The sequence below is a fragment of the Mustela lutreola genome, chromosome 10 (genome assembly GCF_030435805.1).
Source record: "Mustela lutreola isolate mMusLut2 chromosome 10, mMusLut2.pri, whole genome shotgun sequence".
In the NCBI taxonomy this organism is placed as follows: Eukaryota; Metazoa; Chordata; class Mammalia; order Carnivora; family Mustelidae; genus Mustela; species Mustela lutreola.
Window position 1 is genome coordinate 101,075,732 of NC_081299.1, and position 14,252 is coordinate 101,089,983.

At 40.3% G+C, this 14,252-nt stretch overlaps 1 protein-coding gene across 1 annotated transcript in view; it reads right to left on the minus strand.

The window, feature by feature from the left end:
- SPAG17 (sperm associated antigen 17) overlaps positions 1 to 14,252 on the minus strand; it is a 224,885-nt gene that overhangs the window by 28,578 nt on the left and 182,055 nt on the right. The window contains exons 38-43 of the mRNA XM_059137012.1: positions 13,991 to 14,036; positions 12,013 to 12,112; positions 11,742 to 11,789; positions 9,089 to 9,188; positions 8,240 to 8,342; positions 6,047 to 6,175 (exon numbers count right to left, since the gene is read on the minus strand). Of these exons, the coding sequence (XP_058992995.1) occupies positions 6,047 to 6,175; positions 8,240 to 8,342; positions 9,089 to 9,188; positions 11,742 to 11,789; positions 12,013 to 12,112; positions 13,991 to 14,036 (526 nt within the window). The remainder of the gene's footprint in view (positions 1 to 6,046; positions 6,176 to 8,239; positions 8,343 to 9,088; positions 9,189 to 11,741; positions 11,790 to 12,012; positions 12,113 to 13,990; positions 14,037 to 14,252) is intronic.

A 14,252-nucleotide genomic window follows, 5' to 3' on the forward strand; every position in this document is an offset into this window, starting at 1 on the left:
ATGGGGCAAGATGAACGCCAGGGGAATACCCAAAGAGAGGGGCAAGCAGACATAAAGGCATTCCTGAAAAGCCAGAGCGCCTGGATCCAGTCATCCCTGGTCTGGCACCATATCCGCAACTCTGTGGTTTGCTTTTAAGCACCAAGAAATGTTCCCCAGCTCTGTTGAGTGAGTTTGAGTTTGATTTCACTCAGTTACAAATCAAAGCATCCTAACTAGTACAATAGCAGTATCTCTTTCTCCTCTTTCTTTCTTTCTTTCTTTCTTTCTTTCTTTCTTTCTACAAACAAGGAAACTGAAGTTAAATAGCTTGTCCAGGAAACGAAAAGAAGTGGCAGGACTGGAATGCACACTAAGTGAGTCAGCCTCCATCAGAAACATGCTCTTCCTACTAGCATGAGATAACAGAAAACCTATTTACTGGTCTCCGCCCCTGGTTCCTTGCACAGAACTCCTAAAACCTTAGGAATTTCCTAGATGATAAGAGTGCTAGGAACACCTTTCTTCCTAATATTTGGTCTTTGACCCAGGTTCCTGACACAGAGCTTGTAAATGTGTTGGACTTTCCTGGGCGATCACAGTGTCTTTGGATGTGATGAGGCTACTCTTGGTGGGCTCCTGGATGGTTTCGAGATGGGGGCCATTCACTAGAGAGACCAAACCGTGATTAGAAGCTTGGGACTTCCACCCTCACCTCCATCCTCTAAGAAAGGGAGAGGAAATGGAGATTGAGTTAGTGATTGGTCATGCCTGTGTGGTTCATTCATCCATAAAATTCCTCCATAAAAATCCCCACAGCACAGCGTTCAGAGAGCTTCTGGGTTAGTGAACACATCCATGCCTGGAGGGTTTGCTCCCCAACTCCACAGGGAGAGACACTCCTGTGCTGGACCCTTCTAAACCTTGCCCTATGTACCTCTTCACCTGACTATTCATCTGTGCCCTTTATCATATCCCTTATATAACAATGTACATTTTAATGTATTTTATTCTCTTTGGTCACCATTCCTGACATTGGCAACCATTCTAATGGCTCAACGTGTCTTTTTGTTTGTATTCTTACCATGAGCATACGACTTCTGTGATTGCATTTTACCAGTCTGATGGATTCTAATTAATTGCTCATACTGTTATTATTAATAGTAAATACAGATCCCGCATTAATCACGTCCCTGGCACTACTCCAAAAAGCACTTTACAGATACCCATTTAATCTTGACAACCCTGTGATGTGTATACCATCATTCCCTCTTTATAGGAGAGGAAATGAGAAGGGATAGAGGGGTTAGACAGTGTGCCCAAGGTTACACAGCTCTTCTCTAAAGAGCCAGAGAGAGTGGATTCTTAGACTCCACATCAGGCTGCTGGCCACAATACAGAAGCATGATCACCCTACTGAGCCAACCCCAGGCTTCAGCACGGATTGGAGGAGTGGAGAGGAGTAGTAGAGGGGCTTGAAGTAGCTGATACAGAGGTACTTTAAAAGTGGAATTGGGATGGTCCTCTAGGTCATCTGACTACAACCTTGGAGTGTGGCTCCCTAAAGAAGCTGTCACGGTTCCCCATTTCTACGCTGAGCCAGACTGTGGTATCTATTCATAATAATGTGTTTTTTCCTTTCCCTCAGGGCATGGCTTTTGGTGTTCCTCACTGAACATGTCTTCCCTGCAAGTGAAGCACATTTCTCTGCCCCACTGATATTGAGGTCTCTTATAGGACTTGAGCTGACCAGTGAGAGTAGGTAGGGGTAAGGGGCAGGCGGCTAGTCCTGAGCACAGGCTGTGAGCCACAATGTGCATTTCCACTCACCTCTCTTGAGTTGCTCCCCTCCACCCTGAGAGCAGCTAGTCTCAGGGGGTGGGCACCTCCTTCCCTGTGGGAGCTGTGACACCCCCACTTTTCTCCTGCAGCCCTTGGGAGTGCTGGTAAAAGTTTAACAACTGTCTGTCTGGAGAAACACTGCCCTGGCTTGGACACTTTGCACATTTGCAATATTTGCTGATTGCTCGCCTGGGGGACTCAAGCTCTCAGTGTGGTGTCACTGAGTGTGGATTTGGGAGGAGATGTGCACACTCAGATCTCAGGGCCTCGTGGGGCCCCCAGTGTGTCCACCCGCAGCCTGGAACAAAGGCAACTGCAGCCCACCTCCAAACCCCAAACGCTAAAAATGCTTGTTTTAAATTGCTATGAGATTTATACAGTTTTATTGTAGCAAACGCCAACAAGTTCCTTTTTATTTTACAAAATCCAGACCTCCTCTGACTGACTCTATCAATGACCAAACAAGAACCACTAAACTATTTATGCTAGTTTGCAGTTCATTTCTACTATCAGGCTTTGGAACACATACATCCCCATACTTTTTTTTTTTTTTTTTTTTGTATAAAATATTTTTTTCTCCTTCCTGCATCTGAAGGACAACATAATAAAATACAGAGAATGAGGAGTCAAAAAACTCACTTTCTTGCCCTCCCAGATTTGCTGTATGATTTTAGAGATTGCTTGCCTTCCTCTAGGCTTCAGTTTCCTCAAGTAAAATGAGGGTTGTCTCAGTGATCCAATCTTAAATCTTAAAACCTACGAAATCCAATTTTTTCTTCTAGGCCAGCTCTCCGATAGAGCTTTCCCCTACTCTCTTCCTATCCTGAACTTCTTAAACGGTATTGTTTAAATCAAAATGTGATCTACTACTTTTATCGAGTCGATTATTGTCTCTCATCTTGGAATCTCTGTGCCTAGGGATGTGATAGGTGCCCTCATTTCAAAGACTTTTTTCTTTTCTTTAAAAATTCCCATTTCAAGATGGGATCAGGAGGGAGACAAACTCACAAAACAAACTGAGGGTTGCTGGTGGGGAGGGTGTAGGGATAGGGTGTCTGGGTTATGGACATTAGGGAGGGTATGTGCTATGGTGAGTGCTGTGAAATGTGTAAGCCTGATGATTCACAGACCTGTACCCTTGGGACCAATAATACATTATAAGTTAATTTAAAAAAGTATCAAAATCCCCGTTTCTTAGAAGCTCAAGCCATCAGACTGTATTCCTACACCGTCCCCACATACTTGCTATCTACTGACCTCTCAATCATTCCCTGGATTCCCTGGAGATCTTGACACCCCAGACGGACTTCCAGTTCACCTCTTGGAGACATCAGCTAGACATCCCAATCAAAACCCTGTGCTTGGGGCACCTGGGTGGCTCAGTGGGTTAAGCCTCTGCCTTCAGCTCAGGTCATGATCCCAGGGTCCCGGGATGGAGCCCTACATTGGGCTCTCTGCTCAGCGGGGAGCCTGCTTCCTCCTCTCTCTCTGCCTCCGTCCCTGCCTACTTGTGATCTCTGTCTGTCAAATAAATAAATTAAATCTTTAAACAAACAAACAAACAAACAAACACCCCTGTGCTTCTCCACCCAGAAACTCCCATGGTCGAATCTCAACCTCACCAAAACCAAAAATGTCACCACTTTCAGAATTTGTTCCCACTTTCTTCTCTAAGTCATGACCTCCTAATCTAGTTCATTACCCCATAGTATCTAGTCCACAACATTTGACCTTGCTGAGACCTCTAATGAAATGAAACTGTCACCTGAAATAACCAGTCACCCCTTTCCTGTTTTGCTTTCCTGTTCCTCTGGAGTGGATTTTCTATCTTTATACCCACTCCTCTGCCATCAGACTTGCTCATCTGCCTCATATTCAACATGAAAACCTACCTGCCAGGGTATCCATATTCCTTCTCTCTCCTGTCACTGTGGATGAGGTGGCCTTTTCATATCCAAGATCAACTCTGTCACTCAGGATTTGCCCCAAATGTCACATCCTCTCTCTTTCTATAGAACTTTGCTTTCCTGCAGTCAGCTCCCTCCTCCTACACTGTAAGTTCTCTCTCGCTACTGAATTATTGTTTGCAACTCAACATCCCCCATATGTCTAATTTTTTTTTTCTTACATCTCTCCCTTGGTCACCTATCTGCCTCCAGCTGCAATGCCATTTCTCTCGTCTTTTCAGCAAAACTCTTGGGGGAAGCTACACATTCCTGCTTCTGGTTCCTTTCAGCCATTCCATAAATAGCCCACAGCCCACTTGCGTTGGCTTCAGGCCCCACCATGCCCTTAAGGTGCTTTTGCCCAAATCACTAGCGATCTCCATCTTACCCAGTCCCGTGGTTATTCCACATCTCACTGGGCCTTCTGGGGCACTTTGATCCACTGGAAACACTGATTTTCATGCTTCTGTTTTTCTCCAACCTCACTGGCTTCTTCTTCTTAGTAGCCTTTTGTGGCCCCTCCTCTGGCTGAATGTTACATTCTAAAGTTTGCTTTAGGGCTATGGTTTTTGAAGGGTGATCCTATATCAGCAACATCAGCGCCGCCTGAAACCTGTTACAGCTACACATTCTCAGCCTCAAGACTGGTCCCATGGTACTTACCCTGGGAACCACCCTTAGTTTCTCTTACCCTTCAGCCCCACATCCAGTGAACCAGTGAGTCCTGTTGGCTCTGCCTCCAGAATATATGGTTCCAGTTCATTTGTTTCCCACCTTCTCTGCCTCCACTGCTCCGGCCAGGTCTCTGCTGGGGCTCACATGTCCTGCCTCAGTGGCTTCCTCCCCCACCACAGTTTCCACTTGTCTACTCCCCCTTCCCCACCATAAGCTATTATCCACACAGCTACCAGAGTAATCTTTTAAAAATGCAGATGAGTCATGTTTCTACTCTGTTTAAAACCTTCCAGTGGTGTTTGGCTAAAAACTACACACAGACTAAAGCCCCAAAGTCCTTCTGTGGCACCACACAGTCTTCTCTCTACTCCTGTCTCTGACCTCACCTTTTGCCTCTTCCTTTGTCCATTTTCTTCTAGCTAAATGCCAGTTTTTCTGCTTCTTCTCCCCTAAGGGTCTTCATACTTGCTGTTCCCACCACTTGCACCATTCCCCTCCCCCAGGGTTTGCATGGTTGGCTCCTTCCTGTCATTCTGTTTGAGCTCAGATGTCCTTTCCCAGAGGAGCCTTCTCACCCCCTAATAAAATGCTATCCCTCTCCCCAAGACAGTCTCTATACATTATATGTGGTTTTACTCTGTGCAAGCAATCTGAATTTATCTAATTCATTTGTTTACTTACTATCTAGGTCTGTCCGTAGTAGGCACAACCCTATAAGACTTTAGCTTCTTAACTGTTGCATTTCTGCACCTAGAACATGCCTGGCAGACAGTAGGCATTGAGCAAATTATCCACTAAATGAATAAACTTTATACAAGAGATAACGTTAAAGTCAGGAAGGCAAAAGGCAAATCCCTTAAGTTACCAAAATATGGCAAGATGCTTCCTCTATAAGAGGTAATTAAGACCTATTGGCAAACTTCCAGTTCACTTTCACTATGGGCCATGTCCACAGGCATGAAGAAGTGCAAATTCACCTACGTGATTTAAATTGATGTTTTTCTTTTTGCTGATCAACCATAAAGTTGAATTAACTTCAGTGAGATTGGTGTAATGTGATTCCCCTGTACAACAATTACTTTGTATTATTCCATACTTTAATTTCTGTTACCTCGATGAGATGATGTGCTGCATAAATACCCTATGTTTCTCTTCTAGCACCTGCAGACCAAGAAAGTACTGAAATGGCAGGTCAATCTGAGTCTAACTACCAAATTACTAGCTGCTTCAACAAAGCTACCAGGTTCCTGATCTTTAGTACATAAGGCAAACTCTCATATCCCTGGGGGATAAAATCAAATAAGGCAATAAATAAAATAATAATATAAAATAAAACAATAGAATACAATAATAATATACAAAAACATATTTGCCATCTTTTCCTTTTACTATGGGGCTTTCAATAATTCTCAAAACATTTTTTGAGATACTTTGATGTGCTAAGAAGCCTTACAAAGTTCCTTAGCTTCAGGATCTGTGACCCTTTAGAATTTTTTCTGTAACGACCAACCATACACTCAGCTCCCAGTGCCATATTCCTTAGTCCAAAAAGACTTAATGTTCAGTTTGGGGAATGAATAGAATAAAGCAAATGTCCACCATACCTTCAGTAGGTTTTTCTAAAGGTTCAGTTTGGTTCTGGCCAGCAGACTCCTTGATGTCCACAAAATTCTTTGGTTTTAGAAGACGCTGTGGGGATTGTGGGGATTCCTCCTCTGAATCTGGCTGGCCATCTAGAAAACCCCAAACAAATCTTATAAAGTGATACCTGGACAATGATGCAAGGACTACTGTTGTTTTTATTCTTTTTTACCATGAACAGGGTACTCCCACTACCCTTGCCTTTAGAAAGATCACATGGAAGAAGTCCAGTCAGAGGGAGAGAGTCTTCATAATATGAAGTAATGTTTGCCATTAATGAAAGGACAGTATCTACAAAGAACACACTCCCTGGGAGTTAGCTGGTTCTACAAGATAACACAGTAGTTATCTTGGTTGGGTTATGAACGGGGACCTGGTAACCTTTTACCCTGGCCAGAGTAACTGAGATGTGATTTTTTTTTTTTAAGTTTCCAATCTTAAATCCATTCATTATTATGATGATGTGACTCTTTATTAATATATATCTAAGAAGTACAACATGAAACAAATTTAAAATAAATCTTTCAAGGGGCGCCTGAGTGGCCCGGTTGGCCTGAGTGTAGCACTCTTGATTTTGGCTCAGGTCATGATCTCAGGGTCCTGAGATCAAGTCCAGAGTCCAGGCTTGGAGGGGAGGCTACTTCAGGATTCTCTCTCTCCCTCTGCCCCTCCCCTGCCCTCTCTCTCTTTCTCTCAAATAAAAAAATGTTTAAAAATATATATATCTATCAAGGACAGGGGATTTCAACTTGTATGTAGGCAACCCTGGCTGAATAGTGCGGGCTGCTGGAGGATTGTTGAGAAACCTGTGGCATCAACCCCTTTCAAGGGGACAGTAGGCTTCACTGATGAGAGTTGTCTGCCTGGGAGAAGACGGGCACAACACCATCCACCTTCATCTCTCATTTCTCCTATCTCATGTCTAAGTTGTTGTTCCAGGCTTACTCTTTGCAATCTCTGTAGTAATAGAGGTTTCCTTTGGCTATGCTCATTCCAGGAAGCTGAGCCTCTGGTATTGTATTGTGTAGTAGAAAACCCTTCTATCAGGGTGGTTTTACTACCCGGTTTATTAAAGAGAAGTATTAAATTCCATCTTATCCCTAAAGTCTCCAACATGCATCTCTTGAAATGGAGACATTGTTCTATACATCTGTAGCACTGTCATTACATCCAAGAAAACTCACAGATATTCCACAATTCCCTCAACTATATAGTCCTCTCCTCAAACCTGTGTAGTTGCTCCAAAATCTGTTTATTTTCTCAGTATAGCACCCAAATTTATGTGTTGCATGTAGTTTATATGCCTCATAAGTCTCTATCTCTCTGTCTCTTTTTTCAAGATTTATCCATCCATTTGAGACACAGAGGGAGAGAGCAAGCAGGGGGAGGGGCAGAGGGAGAGAAATCCTCAAGCAGACTCCCTGCTGAGTGGGGAGCCCAATGTAGTGGCTGAACGCTGAGATCATGACCTGAGCAGAAATCAAGAGTCAGCCACTTAACCAACTTAGCCCCCAGGTGCCCATAGTCTCTATTAATATAGAACAATTATTCCATTTTTTTCTTTTAATGTCATTGACTTTTTTGAAGAGTTCAGGACAGTTGTTTCATAGAATGTCTACATTCTGGATTTGTCTGACTGTTTCCTCTTGGTTAAATTCAAGTTAAGGACTTTGGACAAGAATTCTACATAGGTCTTAAGCACTTCGTATTGTACTATATGAAAAAACACCTAATGCTAGGCTGTCACAATTGGTAGAAATCTGATCGCTTGGTTAACCTGGAAATGCCATAGCTCTCCATTGTAAAGACACATTTTCCTCTTTATAATTAGGTATTATGTGAAGTGATAACTCAAGCCTGCATTTTTGCCCTGTTTTCCACCAACCTTTCATTACTCCCTTGATTTATAAATTAGTCAGCTCTTCTAAATGTTTTTAGGTAAATTCTAAGCATGTGGAACGAAAACTAAATTTTATTTTTATCTTGATTTCCTCAAATAACTCAGCCAAATTTATAATATACAAGTCACAAAAGGTCATGCCATTAACTAGTACTGAGACAAAGGTGGTAGGAACAAGTTCTGTCTTAAGAGGCCTTTGTTAGGCACTCTTCATTGAAGCCCATTAACAGGACTAACAGCTCCATGAACGCGTCACCTGGAAGAAGATCAGATGTCTTCTTAGGAGTTGTTTTGTTTGTGTCTTCCTCCCTCTTTGTAAAAGGAGGCAGGTTTTTAGAAAGGGTGTCCAGATAATTAAACTGCAAGGAAAAACCAAAAGACTTCCTTTAAGACTTACGCAAGCTTGGAAGGCAAAAGTCACAAGTACATTAAATTGATGAGCAATGATGAAAGCATTTTTTTTTTTTTTTTTAGGCTCCGAAAAGAAAGTTGGCAAACTACATGTTTTTCAAGAGACGGTTTAACTCAGTTCTAGATTTTGTCAATCATAACTTCCTATAACTTCCTCTCAAGCAGCTTTTGGCTAATAATAGCAACTGGAACATTTGTAGCAATACAGGGAGCTCAAAACACATGAAAATATTCACTTTGTTTGGGAGTTTCAAGGTTCATAGAAGTGGAGTGCTCTATCTCCATGGACTTCCAAGAACTCATAGTAATTCAGTGCTGTTTCAAGAGTAGATGGGGACAGAAATTTTAATGGAATAAAAACTTCAAAATAGAATCTATAAGAGGATAAAAATAGGGAGGATTTGATCCCAAAAAGGGCTTAAAACGGATGATAGAGAGTAATTAATAGTGACAAGGCAAGGCAGAGAAGTGGAGTAGTAATAATACATTGGCAGCAAACTTCTCCTTAGGTGCAAGACCTGAAATTAGTTTTCCCTCTCGTATGTTTGTGAGGACATGGATTCGATGAAAGGTAAAGTCAGTTGGGTTGAGGCAGGAAAGAAACATCAGGAAAGGTTGATTACATAATGACACATGCACTGCATTAACTTTTGTAAAGACTCTTAGTCGATTGTTGTTAATTACATTCAATTACCTGAGACTGATAGCACTTGCTCAATTCAGATTTGAAGTAGGGTGATATTACTTTGTTTCTAATTTCCATTAGGTATTTTTTTGTGTTTTCAATTTCCTTCCTGGTTGATATTTCCATAATGATAAAAAGAAGACACAGAATTTTAGCTTTAAATCCCACAGAAAATGGAATCACCAACAATAAAACTGGTAAGAATTAACTCATCGGAAATTTTTTTTGTCAGTTTGCTTTGGTTCATTTTCTGCTCCTTCTAGAATCAGTCACATTTCCTACTTCAGAAATCAGACTTTCCTTTAAGATAAGAAATAATTATGCCCCATGGTAGTGTTTTCTACAGTTGATCTCAAAAGACTAAAATCCACATGCTTGACCTCTTTTGCATGTCTTTCAATTCTCTGAGGTTTTACTGCCCATTTGATTCTACTGATTTCTATAAATTCAGTAGCACGGTTAACAAAAGCTAAAACCCAAACCTAAGGAATGGTTTATGACTAGTGTGATCAGTGATTAGGAAATAAAATAAAAGCAATCATGATAACCCTCCTAGTTGTCTTTCCAATATGAGAACCCTAGACTGGGGAGGCAATATACCAGCTAAAAACTTTACTTCCCAGCTTTTCCTGTATAGAGGGAAGGCCAATGACAAGAAACTGAAGCCACCGGGTAAGACTCCAGATAGCCTTTCAAGAAGGCTGACCCAGCAGAGAGGCTTTCCCTTTGTCCTTGTCTCATCTCTTTTCCTACTTCCTGAAATATGGATGAAATGGCCTCAGCGGACACAGTGATTCTGCAACCACGACACAAACCTGAGGATGGAAATCATGCGCTAGGAATGATGGAACAGTCTGGCAATGTTGTGGTGCTGTTTACCATGGACTACTCATTTCTGACTTCTTTTACATCAGGAAAGGTAAACTTTCTTGTAAAAGCCCTGACTTGAGGGGTTGTCTGTTAAAAGTAGATGGACCTAATCTTATTTGAGATAGTTCTCATTTTTAGGTTCTTATTATATACCAGAAATTTTACCAACTGCTTTACACATCTAATCTTATACTAACTCTATGAGTTACTATTATTATCCCCGTTCTTCTGGTCAAAACATCAAGGTGTCGAAAAAGTAAGTAACATTCTTTAAATCATGTAACTAGTAAGAGGTGAAGTCTGAATTAAAACCCAGGTTGCCTGCCCCCAAGCCCATGATCTGGATGCGTGTATATGCTAGTTAGCTCTTAGTCACCCAATGTGTGAGCTGAAAGACACTTCAGGTATTAAATGGCCCAATTATCCTCATTTTATAGATAGGCAAACTGAATTCCTGAGGTAAATTTTACTGAACTGAAACAACCAGCTGGCATCATTTAGCTATAAGTAATCAAACTGGAACTGACCCTAGGTCTGCTGACATGAGATTAGTGCCCTCTCTCTTATACTAGCTTTTCTGTCAGAAAATACTGGCCTCATCAAAATATCATCTTACTCAAACAACTTTAATTTCCTGTTAAAATATCTTCTCTCTACTGCCTCACCAATTCATTCCTCAGTTTATGGCAGTATGGCCTGTTGTTTACACTCTCTTAGAGCTGTTCTCACAAAATAAATCTCTCAGGTGATAAACCCAAATTCCTCTTTTCATTCTCCTTTCTGATTCCTCCATAGAATCTGATACTTGTTGATCACCCTCCATTTCCTGCAAACTCTCATTTCTTAACCCTCCTCCCCAGATCTGTTTACATGCTGCCAACCCTTCTCTATGACTCAAATCTAATTATGTGTTTTACTTTCTTCTTCAAAAACTTCCATTGGCTTGCCATTATCTTCCTGTAGGTTAAAACCTGAAATTATTATAGGTTTCAAAGATTTTAAAAATGTGACTAGAAAACACAGGCACATAATTCAGAAAGTATTAAAGAGTATGTAATAAAAAGGCAGTCTGCACCTCACACTGTCCCCTAACCTCTCCATCTCCTTCCCTGTAGGCAACATTGTTACCATTCTCTCAGAACTCCTTGTAGGGGTATTCTACGAGATAATACCATACCTTCTAGTTTGACCTTGAATATAGGGGTGGTCCATAAGATGGAGGGTCCTATCTCACTACTTCTCCCACACATTCTACAAGGTAACCCAGACATTTTTATGAAGAAGAATCTTCATCCTTCCTCCAGTCATTTTGGAGAGGAACCTTGCAAATGTGTGCAGCAGTACCATATGTACTACAATATACTCAGTAAATATTATCTGGCTTCCTTTCCTGGTGGGGTGGTATCTTCAGCTAGGAATGAAAGGAAACCAAAGCACTTAACACTGAGAGCACATTCCTCATCAAATTATAAGAACCTTGAAAGTTGATAACTAGGCTCTGCATTAAGTTCTAGGATATTTATTAGTATATTACAATTACTAGAGCACAGAAAGTACCTAAGAACTTTCTTGCTTATGAAAAGGAGTGGATCTATGTAATGGTCAAACGGGTTTCCTCGAGAGATGGTGACATCCTCACTCATAAGCTGAGTAACCACTTAGCAAAAATGTAGAAGAGATTCAAAGAACAGCGGAGAGCCTAGATGGTAGGACCTTTCAACTTCTCCCATTTCCATGACTCCACAAAACTGGGCCTTTTCACATGTTTATATACACTTCAAGATAGAATTACCTCTTTTGTTCCAACTTTTTCTTCCAGTGCCTCGCTTTTATTGTGTACCTGGGGGAAAGGAAAGGAAAGTACAATGGGAAAGGGCAATATTCTCAGCTCCCAACAATACAAGAAACACCTCTACTGTCTGATGAATTGTTGATAGTGTAGGAGATGAGAGGCTGAGAACTCACTGATGTCATCACCCAGAGTTAGGACTCTGTCCCTCTTCACTTTTTTCAATCACTGGTATGCTTCACGCTAATTGGAACACAGTACGGGATCAACTTACCTCCATTTCTTCTCAAAGAAATCTGAATCCAATGTTTCTGGCAAACGTTCTGGAGCAGCAGGCAAAGACTCCTTGAATAAATCGGATAGATGGGCTGCAACTTTAAGAAGAGACACATTTAACTTTTATCCTCCCTTCTCGATAGCACAATGCATAGTCAGTCCCCAATGACTCACTTGAGAGGGTTTCTAAGAGCCTATATTTAATGTATTAAGTGTTTCCTGGAATTTCCATGATCAAGCTATAATATAACAGTAAATCAGACCAGTTGTAGGAAATATCCTATGAGAAAACACACATCTTATTGTCAAAATGTAAAATGTATTGACCTCTCATCATACCTGGAACACCAAAAATTAAAAAAAAAACAAACCATTTTGTTGAAATTGTTTATCTTCAAAAAAAATCTAAGGATATAAATATAATACAATAGTTGTTTGATAATTTGGGTGGTTATTCTGAGTCTATTCCCCAGAACATGGTCTCTCAGTAGGATGTTAACAAAGATTTACAAAATTAAAAAGGTTCCATGTTTTATGGTTATATGAACTTGGGAAACACTGGTTTATACAAGATTAAATATGTTTTGTTATTGTAGGATTTAGTTAATTTACACTCTGGTTCTCTAAAAAATAAGGCAATATACAGGATTATCCAAACTTATTTTATCATAAAATTCATTTTGGGGGCAGCCATTTCACAAACTAGTGAAATACTTTGGGAAATTTTGGGAAATACTTTGGAAAGCACTGACTTAAAATGACCACTATGAATATTTCAAGAGCAGCTGTAAGTATGCAAGACCCTGTTTGTCTCTTCTGTCTGTTTTTTTGTTAGGATGTTTGAAAAATATATTTTGTTCATCCTTCATTATTAGGCAACCTGCCCATTTACCTCTATGATGACTGTCCCCTCACACCACAGGTCACAGATTCAAATGCTGCAAGGTATATATCCCAGATAAAGTATAAGGCATCTAGTTAAATTTGAACTTCAGATGAGCAACAAATAATTTTTTGAAAAACTATGTCCCAAATCTAACATGAAATACACTTATATGGAAAGGTTACTTGTTGTTTATCTGAAACTGAAATTTAACTGGGCCTTCTGTGTTTTTATTTGTTAAACTGACAGTCCTAGTGTAATGGGCTTCCCATGTGAAAGAGTGACAACGGAGTGGCAACTGAAGGTTGTGAGGGTTGATTCTTTTGTTCATGGTCACTCTAAAGGCACAGCTGTTTATTACATTCAGCCAAATGTCACTGTGTGGTAATGTCACATTTCAAGAGATGGAAAATTCACATAAATAAAAATAACTGTACAAGCCAACACTGTGGGGGACACATAAAACACACCGGTGGGCTAAATGAAGCCTATGCCTACCAGTTTCTGACCTTTGTCATATGGCCAAAATAGAAAAGGAAAAGAAAATCCCAAACCACTAAATTTTGGTTGGCTTGTCTGCTGCGAACTACGAAATCACATAACTAAGTTTGCTGGAGCGGTATATTCCACCAAATGAATATACTTTGAGTGAGGATATTTTCTTAGATTGCTTGATATATATATATATACAAGTGCAAAGTTTTGGTGATAACTGTAGTTGCTCAAAAGTTCTGCAAATGTGTGTGTGCGCGCACACGCCATTAGGAGAGTGTTGGCTGGTTGACTGTGTCTCTCTTGTATCTTAGCTATGTTGGAAATACAAGCTGAGGTTAACATAAATGTCAGATGTCAACTATTTTCATTCAACAAATCAAAATTAAAAATAAATTCGAGGCAGTCATGGTTTTCAAGGATCTCACAATTTAGGCGGGAAAAAAAGTAAATAAATCATTACAATACAACATGGTCAATATGGCAACAGAAATACGTACATGGTACTTTGCTATCAGATGAAGGAATGACTGGGAAGTGTATTTAAGATTTTTAAATATTTTGCAGAAAAATTTTAAAGTTAAAATATTAAAGTAGTTACCTTCAGTTACATGACTTTTCGTTGTTTGTTCCATTTTAGGGAATGACTGAAAAGAAGATAGAATTCCTTAATAATGATGGTTATATTACATACAAATTCACTTTGCTTAAAAGCATTCTTCATGTGTTCAAATTGATCTTGTACGGAAACTACTATAAAATGAATTAGTTTTTTTTTTTTTTTTTAAGATTTTATTTATTTATTTATTTGACAGAGAGAGAGAGAGATCACAAGTAGGCAGAGAGACAGGCAGAGAGAGATG